A 13290-nucleotide genomic window follows, 5' to 3' on the forward strand; every position below is an offset into this window, starting at 1 on the left:
AAACAACACCATAAAATCATGCATTTAAAAAACTACATAAGTATATTTTTTCTAAAATACACAAACTACTTTTTTTTTTGCTATACTACTTTTTTTCAAAGAAAAAAAATGATTTTCTTTATACCTAGGTGTGTTGTGCGTATAATATGTGTGATCATAATCATGATCAGTTATGAAAATATGTTGAGTAATTATCATAGAATGTGTGTAATTATTTTTCTTTATGCGTAATTATGTACGTGCAAAATTGCAAGCATGTATTACGTGATTATGTACGTGTCAAAATGGGCTGGTGTTATTTTTCAAACGGGTTAGAATTAGGTGGTGTTATTTTCCAACTGAACAAAATATGTTGATATGGCACACACAACTTGACGTTAGTAGGCGTGTAATGTGCGTCAACCAACATTGGAACGAACACAAACCCACATCTGTCTCATAAAGCGATATCAAACTTGTAACCAATGTCGATACACATGTAATGAATGCAACATCGACCACATAGTCGTTACCGGCACGAGCGTAACTTGACGACGATAATCGCATAATGCATCATCGGATGCGTAACCAGATTCGGTACACGGGTAACCCACGCTTGAACACATGAAATCTAGCGTCACCACGTGTGTAACGCGGCATCTGACTCGTAACCGATGTCGGTACGCATGTAACCCGACATCGAACGCTTAACCAGTGTCAGTGTAACCCGACGATGTTAAACGCCTTGCTAAAACCCGGTTGTCGGTCGTAAATCATATTCGTATAACATGTGAATTTTTTAAAATTACAAAGTATAACATTACTACACTCAAATTAAAGATAACAAAATTCTCGTTTTTATGATGTAGTTTCTTTTTTTAAATATTAATGTATGAAATAGTTATGATCTTTTAAAAATCGTGAGGGGTAGTTGGTTTTACTTAAGGGGCCAAAAATGTAATTATTGTTTATATAGTAAAAGTTGATGATAATTGAGTGGCCAAAGATGTAAGTATTGTTAGAAAGACATCTTTACCCTGAAAAAGAAGTTAAGACATGCATTAAGGCTTGTAAACTTAGTAATGTTTGTTGTACCTCTTAAAAATTAAGATGTCTTTGAAAATTTCTTTATATATAGTATAGATATAAGAAATGACGTAAATTACTCAAAACCATGGGCGGAAAATGGTTTTTTATATGTATGAACTTATAATTAGTCTAATATTTTCGACCCCCTTAGATAAATGTTTAAGTTATGTCTTACTCAAAGCTGTTATTTATCTCTTATTTATATTTGATGCAAACAAACCAAGATCGTTTATACTCATTGCTTTTGAAGCATTAGTAAGTACAATAAAAATTTTCTATTACAAAGGTAAACACAATATATAAATTTTAAACAAGTGATATTAAATCTATTTACTATTTATATAACTTCCTTTTGTGGTTTCAACTTTTGTTCTTTTTCTTTTTTGTTTTTCATTTCATTTGTGGCCATCATCATACCTTTTACGCCTTAGAGCATTCACATTCATTCCATCATCTCTAACCCCCTATAATTTAACAAAAAAACCATTATTTTTTAAAATTTGCCTCCCACTTTAAAGAACACCTCACATCCTATCCTCTATATCTATCTCTATATTCTTTTTTAAATACTTTTTTCTTTTTCTACTCATTTACATTTTAACTACTTACTGTTTTGTCTTGTTATATTTTCTTCTAAAAACGTTAAACGAGCCTAATCTCGGCTCAAACTTGTATTATTTTAAACCAAACATGATAATCAATATGGCCTTATGGGTTGATTTTTGTGCAGGTTCTAATTAGCTTCATCAAAAAAAAGTACTTCATTGAACAATTTTGTGGATTCTGATGCAATTCCACATATGCAATTCAATATTTGAAACCATGTTATCAACCAAATATGATCTCCATCACAAATCAAAAGTCAGCTAGAAACAATTAAATAACAAATAAAAACATCTTGATTTTACTTATTTTCCAGACTCATTTACTGAAGGCTGAGCAAGTGATTATCAACATTCAACATGACTTTGTTAGACGAACTGGCCATATTTGCTCCAATTTCACGAGCTGCTTCAATTTTTCTCGGTGTTTTATAAATGTTGGATTGTTGGCAAATGGCAATTGCTACACCTATCTCTAGGTCCGCTTCTCCCTGTAATTATACCCAATTCATGGGTTAATTGGTTAACTTAATACACAAATAGCTAACATGACCAACAATTAACTTTAGTGAGTCAAACTTGCTACTTTCCAGATCTAGGGATTTTATGTTCTATGATGAAAACATTGGAACCTAGCAGCTAAGGTTTTGCGTAGAACTAACGAGCTATTCGAGATCGACTCGTTAAATGCTTGAATCGAGCCACGCTTAAACGAGCTCGAGCGGCCTAATAAGTTCGCTAAATAAACAAGCATAGGCCCGAGCCGAGCTTTACTTATCAAGCTCGAAAGCCAAAACGAGCATTATTTATGCGATCTTAATTTAATATATTAGCAATATATTTAAAGAAAAACCAATATATTATATAACATTACAACAAAAATAACTAAATAATACATACTATCTTGTATTAAAAAAACTAAAAATAAAAAAATCATATACATTATAAAGCACCATATGGACGGCCATATAGGAGCATATGTATTATAAAGCACCACATGAATAATTACCAACTTGAGCTTGAAAACCGACTCATAAGTCAACCTTGATCTTTAGAAACAAAGCTCAATCGGGTTGGTGTTTCGGTTATGGAGGTTTGAAAGTTCTTTCAACAACGTTATATACTTACATTACATTTTATTTGAATATATAAGATGGCAAATGAATACAACACACACACACACAGTTGTGTATGGTTCATTTAAAAGCTTTAGAAATTAGAAGGTTAAACAGCCATCACGAGCCTATTATACCACTGAAACTGAACTGACCAACTTTCTTCGATACAACTAGTTTCAACAGTTTATACCACTAAAAATTCCATCTTTCGTATGGCATTTTTCAGAGGTGGGCTGACTTGGGCTCTTTTATAAACGATTTGATTCGTAATATATTTGATTGCAAATGAATATGACACACATACACAACTGCATATTCAAAATACAAAAACGCAAATTAGAAAAAAATCACAGGAACATATAGAATAACAACAAGAACTGCAGAATGACAAGAATTTACCTTTAACCAGTCAAACAAAGTGCAGTTACATAGAGAAGCATTAACCAGTCAAACAAAAGATTAACAAAAAGCAATAGATTGTTGGGTCAGGCCAGGTCGTATAGTATTTTTATCTATTGTTTCCATATGAAAACATATTTTGGCCTACAGAGACACTGCCTGGTTATTGGTGTCTTCAAAATTAACATTACAATCACACACAACCCTTTTGTATACACTATGCATGTAACTTATTTTTAATATTTCATAATACTTAATGAAATAACTTTTGTTCTATTAATAATATAATTATGCATTCAAGTATAATTATAATATGAAAGCTATTATGTTCTTATAAGAAATGCTATATTCGTAGAGCGCGTAAATCATTTAAAAATATTACGCAACTGGTCCAAATCGTGAAACCAAACCTTTAGTAATGGTTTGGTTAACCAATCTGATAGTTTGAGTTCTAATGCACATTACTGATTGCACCAGCTCATAAGCAACTACTGACTCCTCGTCGTCTTCATCTTCCCATAATAAATTAATAATGCAATACCAAATCCCATATCTTATCAACCAATCCAATGATGATGATTATTAATATGTTCTTCTTCGTCTCAACTTCGAAACCCATCAATGGATCGCATCAATTTCCGAACCCAAATCATCTCCGGCCACCTCCAACCACCCACCACCGACATCCTCCTCCACGTCACCCCATGCCTCAGCTACACCCCACCGGAGCTAACAGAACCACAACCAACATTCAACACCAAATCACTACGTAAACTATTAGACGGTCAAAGTGCTGATATAATTGATTACATATTCAATTTAATGATACAGAGTCCTCTGTTTTCTCCTAAAAACAAAGGTGGCAGAGTGTTTATTACACCGGATTATAACCAGTCGATGGAGCAGCAAAGAGAGATGACGATGAGGCGAATCGGGTATTTGAGGGATACGGGTTTGTTTAACGGGTGGTTTGAGAAACCGGCTCCGGATGGGGATTTGTGGATGTTTGCAATGGCGGAAACTGTTGGTGTGTTTGATCATTCGTTGGGGATTAAGCTTGGTGTTCATTTCTTTTTATGGTATTTTTATATAAAATTAGTTGACTTTTTTTTATTGGATTAAAGTTGATTGTTTATTAAGTTTAGTAGTGTGTGTTTGACCTTTGGGGATTTGTTGTCATTTTCAACTTAACCTGACCCGATAAAACATTAACCCAAGGTGTAGGGACATCTTGTTTTTATATCAATTGTTTTAACAATTTATGATAATTTAAGGGGCGGTGCGCTCCGTTTCATGGGAACAAAACGCCACCATGATAAATGGTTCAAGTCAACCGAGACTTTTGAAGTCAAAGGCTGCTTTGCAATGACCGGGTTAGGACACGGAAGCAATGTATGTAAACATTTTTTTTTGTTTTTATTTAATTTTGTTTATGTTGGTCGGTTTATACAATCTAACGCGTCACATGATGTTGTGGTGGTTGTTATTATTATTATTATTCAGGTTAGAGGCATTGAAACAATAACTAGATATGATGCAAGTACCAGTGAATTTATCATTAACACTCCATGTGAATCTGCTCAGAAGTACTGGATTGGTGGTGCAGCTAATGTAAGACTTAATAATTATTACAGTATGTTCATTTATTCTACTATATGATAAATGTTAAATTATTTCATAACTCTGTTTTCTTTATGTTTTCAGCATGCTACACATACTATTGTTTTCTCACAACTTGAAATCAATGGTGTGAATGATGGAATGCATGCTTTTATCGCCCAGATCAGGGACGAAAACGGAAATGTATGTCCAAATGTTCGTATTGCTGATTGCGGACATAAAATTGGGTTGAATGGTGCTGATAATGGTCGAATCTGGTATGAATAGAAATCATTATATATTGTGTTATTTAAATGTCTGTGTTGAGTTGACTGGCCCGTTTGACCCGATTCGTGTTTCAGGTTTGACAATCTTCGGATACCAAGAGAGAACTTGTTGAATTCAGTTGCTGATGTGTCACCAGACGGGAAATATTTGAGTGCAATAAAAGATCCGGATCAGGTTAGTGAATTTGACCTAATACGTTATATATATATATATATATATATATATATATATATATATATATATCAATCATACCCGGTGAAGTCCCACTAATAGCAAAGCTATAAGTAGGGTCTGAGAAGAGTGGGATGTAGGCACACCGTACCTTGGGATAGAGAGGTGGCTTTTAGAGAGACCCTTAGCTCTTGACTACATATGTATGCGGCAATAATAAAGGAAATCAAAGTTCAACTATAGTATAATTGATAGTAGCACGTAGTAAAAATGATAATACTATAAATATATATATATATATATATATATATATATATATATATATATATATAGGTTTAAGTTCAGGAAAGAAATCAATTTATTGCAAGAAATGAGAAAAATGAATTCAACCAATCACAATTTATCTTTTTCATTTCTATTTAAATTTAATTGTAGGGCATAATAGTAAAATGCTAGAGGGTTTATTTTAGTAAACTAAACTTAATTAAGGTAAAATTCTAAAGGCTTTAATATCAACGATTATTGATACCTCAATTCAATTTTATAATGTTTCAAAATGAGTGATCATAGACTTTTATGGTATCATCAGATGTTTTTTATATTATGATAATTTATATATTATTAATGAAGAATAACCATCCTACATCATAACAATACTACACAGATTACCATGTAATATCATATACACTACAACATGAGAAAGAGAAAAATTTCCAGCATCTTCGTAATGGTTTTGTGTGACCCATTATAAGAACAACCTAATTGGTGTTAAGGAATACATTGCCCCCACGTTTGGATGACCAATCTTGTTCAAGTAGTTCATGAAGAACAACTTCTGCACAACGTAAATTTCCATTAGAGAAATATTAAAAGTTATAATTAAAATATTCAAAAAACTTTTCTTTATACGTAAGTCCAATCATCATCGCAAACACAGTTTTCATGTACTAGTCTAAAAACGATAAATATAAAGGTCACAGCCCACACAATTTCCAAAGATGTAACACATATAACAACCAACATACAAAAAACAAAAACAAAAATAACCATTTCTTGCATACATAATAAACGTGATATCATACAGAACAAAGAAGACATCCTATACACTACTAGAAAAAAGGCTTTTTATGACTCGCATTGCGCAGTGGCGGATCCAGGAATTTTTTTCGGGTGGTGCACTACTTACTTATAGACTCTTCAATTTCAAAGAGTCTGACATAAAATAATTCCGGGTCGGTTTGAGGTTCGGGTCGGTTCGATGGTTCGGGCAAAGTTCATTACACAATAAAAATACAATAAATAACAATTAACAAGAACAAGTAATTAGCATTTAACAAATGAATGTGAACATACCTTTAAAGTGGGAAGATTCGAGATTTCGAGCTTTGTAGAAGGCTGAAGGCAGAGCCGCAGAGCTCTCTGGAGTGTGGATGGCCGGAAAAAGAGAGCGCCGGCGGGCAGCAGCGGTGGGCGGTGGTCGGACTGTCGGAGAACAGGTCAGCGGCTGTGTGTGCTCGCGTGACTCTTGAGAGGGCGGCTGTGGATATGTGGTAACTGGTAAAAAGTTAAAACCCTAATATGATATAAGATATAAGGTAATAACGCTTAGTTAAAAAAAAAATAAAAAAACCAACAGTTCCAAAAAAACGCAGCAAGTCCGGATCGAACTCGCGACCTCACCTGTACAAAAACAAATCTTTACCAGCCGACCAGCGAGCATACTTGAGGTTAGAGTGGTTCCTTCCTAATTTATAAGATGGTTCCTATAATATTTTCTATATAAAAGCACACTATTATTTCGAAACTCAGGTGGTTCCGGGGAACCACCCCCTTTCTATATAAATCCGCCCCTGGCATTGCGAGTCATAAATGGGTACAGATGACTCGCAAATGCGAGTCATTGATAGCCCAGTCATAAATCAATTACGACTCGCACTCGCGAGTCATAACTTATGACTCGCATTTACGACTCACATTTCATGACTCGCGTTTATGACTTACACTTTATGACATGCTTTTATGACTATAATTTATGACACGCAAATTTGCGAGTCATGGTATTTAAAATTTTTTTTTACTATATTATTATTATTATTATGCATACTAATATTTAAATTAATGACACAATTATACAAAATAAACCTTTTATTTCATTTCTTAATTAAGCATCCCGCATCAAAATGTTACAAATAATATTTGTTTAGTCAATACAAGAAATCATTCTCGAAAAACGAACTGAACCGCATAGCTCGACCATTCTTCACGAACCGCATCAAGATTCGCATCCGTGTATACCTCTTTGCCTCCACCAACCTAAGAAGAAAAAAAAGACATTAGGCGTGCAGTTCAAATCTGCGTGCGCGCGAATAATATTAGCGCGCGCATGCAGATTTGTATGCGTGCAGTTCAAATAAGATGTTAAACGCCTTGCTAAAACCCGGTTGTCGGTCGTAAATCATATTCGTATAACATGAGAATTTTTTAAAATTACAAAGTATAACATTACTATACTCAAATTAAGATAACAAAATTCTCGTTTTTATGATGTAGTTTCTTTTTTTAAATATTAATGTATGAAATAGTTATGATCTTTTAAAAATCGTGAGGGGTAGTTGGTTTTACTTAAGGGGCCCAAAAATGTAATTATTGTTTATATAGTAAAAGTTGATGATAATTGAGTAGCCAAAGATGTAAGTATTGTTAGAAAGACACCTTTACCCTGAAAAAGAAGTTAAGACATGCATTAAGGATTGTAAGCTTAGTAATGTTTGTTGTACCTCTTAAAAATTAAGATGTCTTTGAAAATTTCTTTATATATAGTATAGATATAAGAAATGACGTAAATTACTCAAAACCATGGGCGGAAAATTGGTTTTTATGTGTATGAACTTATAATTAGTCTAATATTTTCGACCCCCTTAGATAAATGTTTAAGTTATGTCTTACTCAAAGCTGTTATTTATCTCTTATTTATATTTGATGCAAACAAACCAAGATCGTTTATACTCATTGCTTTTGAAGCATTAGTAAGTACAATAAAAATTTTCTATTACAAAGGTAAACACAATATATAAATTTTAAACAAGTGATATTAAATCTATTTACTATTTATATAACTTCCTTTTGTGGTTTCAACTTTTTTTCTTTTTCTTTTTGTTTTTCATTTCATTTGTGGCCATCATCATACCTTTTACGCCTCAGAGCATTCAGATTCATTCCATCATCTCTACCCCCTATAATTTAACAAAAAAACCATTATTTTTTAAAATTTGCCTCCCACTTTAAAGAACACCTCACATCCTATCCTCTATATCTATCTCTATATTCTTTTTTAAATACTTTTTTCTTTTTCTACTCATTTACATTTTAACTACTTACTGTTTTGTCTTGTTATATTTTCTTCTAAAAACGTTAAACGAGCCTAATCTCGGCTCAAACTTGTATTGTTTTAAACCAAACATTAAATCAATATGGCCATATGGGTTGATTTTTGTGCAGGTTCTAATTAGCTTCATAATAAAAAAGTACTTCATTGAACAATTTTGTGGATTCTGATGCAATTCCACATATGCAATTCAATATTTGAAACCATGTTATCAACCAAATATGATCTCCATCACAAATCAAAAGTCAGCTAGAAACAATTAAATAACAAATAAAAACATCTTGATTTTACTTATTTTCCAGACTCATTTACTGAAGGGCTGAGCAAGTGATTATCAACATTCAACATGACTTTGTTAGACGAACTGGCCATATTTGCTCCAATTTCACGAGCTGCTTCAATTTTTCTCGGTGTTTTATAAATGTTGGATTGTTGGCAAATGGCAATTGCTACACCTATCTCTAGGTCACTTTTCGCTTCTCCCTGTAATTATACCCAATTCATGGGTTAATTGGTTAACTTAATACACAAATAGCTAACATGACCAACAATTAACTTTAGTGAGTCAAACTTGCTACTTTCCAGATCTAGGGATTTTATGTTCTATGATGAAAAAAATTGGAACCTAGCAGCTAAGGTTTTGCGTAGAACTAACGAGCTATTCGAGATCGACTCGTTAAATGCTTGAATCGAGCCACGCTTAAACGAGCTCGAGCGGGCCTAATAAGTTCGCTAAATAAACAAGCACAGGCCCGAGCCGAGCTTTACTTATCAAGCTCGAAAGCCAAAACGAGCATTATTTATGCGATCTTAATTTAATATATTAGCAATATATTTAAAGAAAAACCAATATATTATATAACATTACAACAAAAATAACTAATAATACATACTATCTTGTATTAAAAAAACTAAAAATAAAAAAATCATATACATATAAAGCACCATATGGACGGCCATATAGGAGCATATGTATTATAAAGCACCACATGAATAATTACCAACTTGAGCTTGAAAACCGACCTCATAAGTCAACCTTGATCTTTAGAAACAAAGCTCAATCGGGTTGGTGTTTCGGTTATGGAGGTTTGAAAGTTCTTTCAACAACGTTATATACTTACATTACATTTTATTTGAATATATAAGATGGCAAATGAATACAACACACACACACACAGTTGTGTATGGTTCATTTAAAAGCTTTAGAAATTAGAAGGTTAAACAGCCATCACGAGCCTATTATACCACTGAAACTGAACTGACCAACTTTCTTCGATACAACTAGTTTCAACAGTTTACTACCCACCCTAAACCCCATTCCATCTTTCGTATGGCATTTTTCAGAGGTGGGCTGACTTGGGCTCTTTTATACACGATTTGATTCGTACTACTAATTGATTGCCAATGAATATGACACACATACACAACTGCATATTCAAAATACAAAAACGCAAATTAGAAAAAAATCACAGGAACATATAGAATAACAACAAGAACTGCAGAATGACAAGAATTTACCTTTAACCAGTCAAACAAAGTGCAGTTACATAGAGAAGCATTAACCAGTCAAACAAAAGATTAACAAAAAGCAATAGATTGTTGGGTCAGGCCAGGTCGTATAGTATTTTTATCTATTGTTTCCATATGAAAACATATTTTGGCCTACAGAGACACTGCCTGGTTATTGGTGTCTTCAAAATTAACATTACAATCACACACAACCCTTTTGTATACACTAGCATGTAACTTATTTTTAATATTTCATAATACTTAATGAAATAACTTTTGTTCTATTAATAATATAATTATGCATTCAAGTATAATTATAATATGAAAGCTATTATGTTCTTATAAGAAATGCTATATTCGTAGAGCGCGTAAATCATTTAAAAATATTACGCAACTGGTCCAAATCGTGAAACCAAACCTTTAGTAATGGTTTGGTTAACCAATCTGATAGTTTGAGTTCTAATGCACATTACTGATTGCACCAGCTCATAAGCAACTACTGACTCCTCGTCGTCTTCATCTTCCCATAATAAATTAATAATGCAATACCAAATCCCATATCTTATCAACCAATCCAATGATGATGATTATTAATATGTTCTTCTTCGTCTCAACTTCGAAACCCATCAATGGATCGCATCAATTTCCGAACCCAAATCATCTCCGGCCACCTCCAACCACCCACCACCGACATCCTCCTCCACGTCACCCCATGCCTCAGCTACACCCCACCGGAGCTAACAGAACCACAACCAACATTCAACACCAAATCACTACGTAAACTATTAGACGGTCAAAGTGCTGATATAATTGATTACATATTCAATTTAATGATACAGAGTCCTCTGTTTTCTCCTAAAAACAAAGGTGGCAGAGTGTTTATTACACCGGATTATAACCAGTCGATGGAGCAGCAAAGAGAGATGACGATGAGGCGAATCGGGTATTTGAGGGATACGGGTTTGTTTAACGGGTGGTTTGAGAAACCGGCTCCGGATGGGGATTTGTGGATGTTTGCAATGGCGGAAACTGTTGGTGTGTTTGATCATTCGTTGGGGATTAAGCTTGGTGTTCATTTCTTTTTATGGTATTTTATATAAAATTAGTTGACTTTTTTTTATTGGATTAAAGTTGATTGTTTATTAAGTTTAGTAGTGTGTGTTTGACCTTTGGGGATTTGTTGTCATTTTCAACTTAACCTGACCCGATAAAACATTAACCCAAGGTGTAGGGACATCTTGTTTTTATATCAATTGTTTTAACAATTTATGATAATTTCAGGGGCGGTGCGCTCCGTTTCATGGGAACAAAACGCCACCATGATAAATGGTTCAAGTCAACCGAGACTTTTGAAGTCAAAGGCTGCTTTGCAATGACCGGGTTAGGACACGGAAGCAATGTATGTAAACATTTTTTTTTTGTTTTTATTTAATTTTGTTTATGTTGGTCGGTTTATACAATCTAACGCGTCACATGATGTTGTGGTGGTTGTTATTATTATTATTATTCAGGTTAGAGGCATTGAAACAATAACTAGATATGATGCAAGTACCAGTGAATTTATCATTAACACTCCATGTGAATCTGCTCAGAAGTACTGGATTGGTGGTGCTGCTAATGTAAGACTTAATAATTATTACAGTATGTTCATTTATTCTACTATATGATAAATGTTAAATTATTTCATAACTCTGTTTTCTTTATGTTTTCAGCATGCTACACATACTATTGTTTTCTCACAACTTGAAATCAATGGTGTGAATGATGGAATGCATGCTTTTATCGCCCAGATCAGGGACGAAAACGGAAATGTATGTCCAAATGTTCGTATTGCTGATTGCGGACATAAAATTGGGTTGAATGGTGCTGATAATGGTCGAATCTGGTATGAATAGAAATCATTATATATTGTGTTATTTAAATGTCTGTGTTGAGTTGACTGGCCCGTTTGACCCGATTCGTGTTTCAGGTTTGACAATCTTCGGATACCAGAGAGAACTTGTTGAATTCAGTTGCTGATGTGTCACCAGACGGGAAATATTTGAGTGCAATAAAAGATCCGGATCAGGTTAGTGAATTTGACCTAATACGTTATATATATATATATATATATATATATATATATATATATATATATATATATATATATATATATATATATATATATCAATCATACCCAGTGAAGTCCCACTAATAGCAAAGCTATAAGTAGGGTCTGAGAAGAGTGGGATGTAGGCACACCGTACCTTGGGATAGAGAGGTGGCTTTTAGAGAGACCCTTAGCTCTTGACTACATATGTATGCGGCAATAATAAAGGAAATCAAAGTTCAACTATAGTATAATTGATAGTAGCACGTAGTAAAAATGATAATACTATAAAATATATATATATATATATATATATATATATATATAGGTTTAAGTTCAGGAAAGAAATCAATTTATTGCAAGAAATGAGAAAAAATGAATTCAACCAATCACAATTTATCTTTTTCATTTCTATTTAAATTTAATTGTAGGGCATAATAGTAAAATGCTAGAGGGTTTATTTTAGTAAACTAAACTTAATTAAGGTAAAATTCTAAAGGCTTTAATATCAACGATTATTGATACCTCAATTCAATTTTATAATGTTTCAAAATGAGTGATCATAGACTTTTATGGTATCATCAGATGTTTTTTTATATTATGATAATTTTATATTTATTAATGAAGAATAACCATCCTACATCATAACAATACTACACAGATTACCATGTAATATCATAATACACTACAACATGAGAAAGAGAAAAATTTCCAGCATCTTCGTAATGGTTTTGTGTGACCCATATAAGAACAACCTAATTGGTGTTAAGGAATACATTGCCCCCACGTTTGGATGACCAATCTTGTTCAAGTAGTTCATGAAGAACGAACTTCTGCACAACGTAAATTTCCATTAGAGAAAATATTAAAAGTTATAATTAAAATATTCAAAAAACTTTTCTTTATACGTAAGTCCAATCATCATCGCAAACACAGTTTTCATGTACTAGTCTAAAAACGATAAATATAAAGGTCACAGCCCACACAATTTCCAAAGATGTAACACATATAACAACCAACATACAAAAAACAAAAACAAAAATAACCATTTCTTGCATACAT

The 13290-nt window shown here is 33.1% G+C and overlaps 1 protein-coding gene and 1 pseudogene across 2 annotated transcripts; both read left to right on the forward strand.

Moving 5' to 3' along the window:
* The first annotated feature begins 3728 nt into the window (after window positions 1–3728).
* Window positions 3729–5701, forward strand: LOC143579564 (acyl-coenzyme A oxidase 3, peroxisomal-like). Its single transcript, XM_077062823.1, has 6 exons — window positions 3729–4266; window positions 4462–4579; window positions 4691–4798; window positions 4892–5064; window positions 5149–5248; window positions 5681–5701. The coding sequence occupies exons 1-6, from the start codon at window positions 3809–3811 to the stop codon at window positions 5699–5701; spliced, it is 978 nt and encodes a 325-aa protein (XP_076918938.1). The 5' UTR covers window positions 3729–3808.
* Window positions 5702–10688: 4987 nt separating this feature from the next.
* Window positions 10689–12680, forward strand: LOC143579565 (acyl-coenzyme A oxidase 3, peroxisomal-like; annotated as a pseudogene). Its single transcript, XR_013143488.1, has 6 exons — window positions 10689–11226; window positions 11421–11538; window positions 11651–11758; window positions 11852–12024; window positions 12109–12207; window positions 12660–12680. The product of XR_013143488.1 is annotated as an acyl-coenzyme A oxidase 3, peroxisomal-like (transcript).
* Window positions 12681–13290: the final 610 nt, after the last annotated feature.

This window comes from Bidens hawaiensis, unplaced genomic scaffold (genome assembly GCF_021521415.1).
Source record: "Bidens hawaiensis isolate Kalapana, Puna unplaced genomic scaffold, B.hawaiensis_p1.1 tig00029871_1, whole genome shotgun sequence".
Taxonomy (NCBI): domain Eukaryota; kingdom Viridiplantae; phylum Streptophyta; class Magnoliopsida; order Asterales; family Asteraceae; genus Bidens; species Bidens hawaiensis.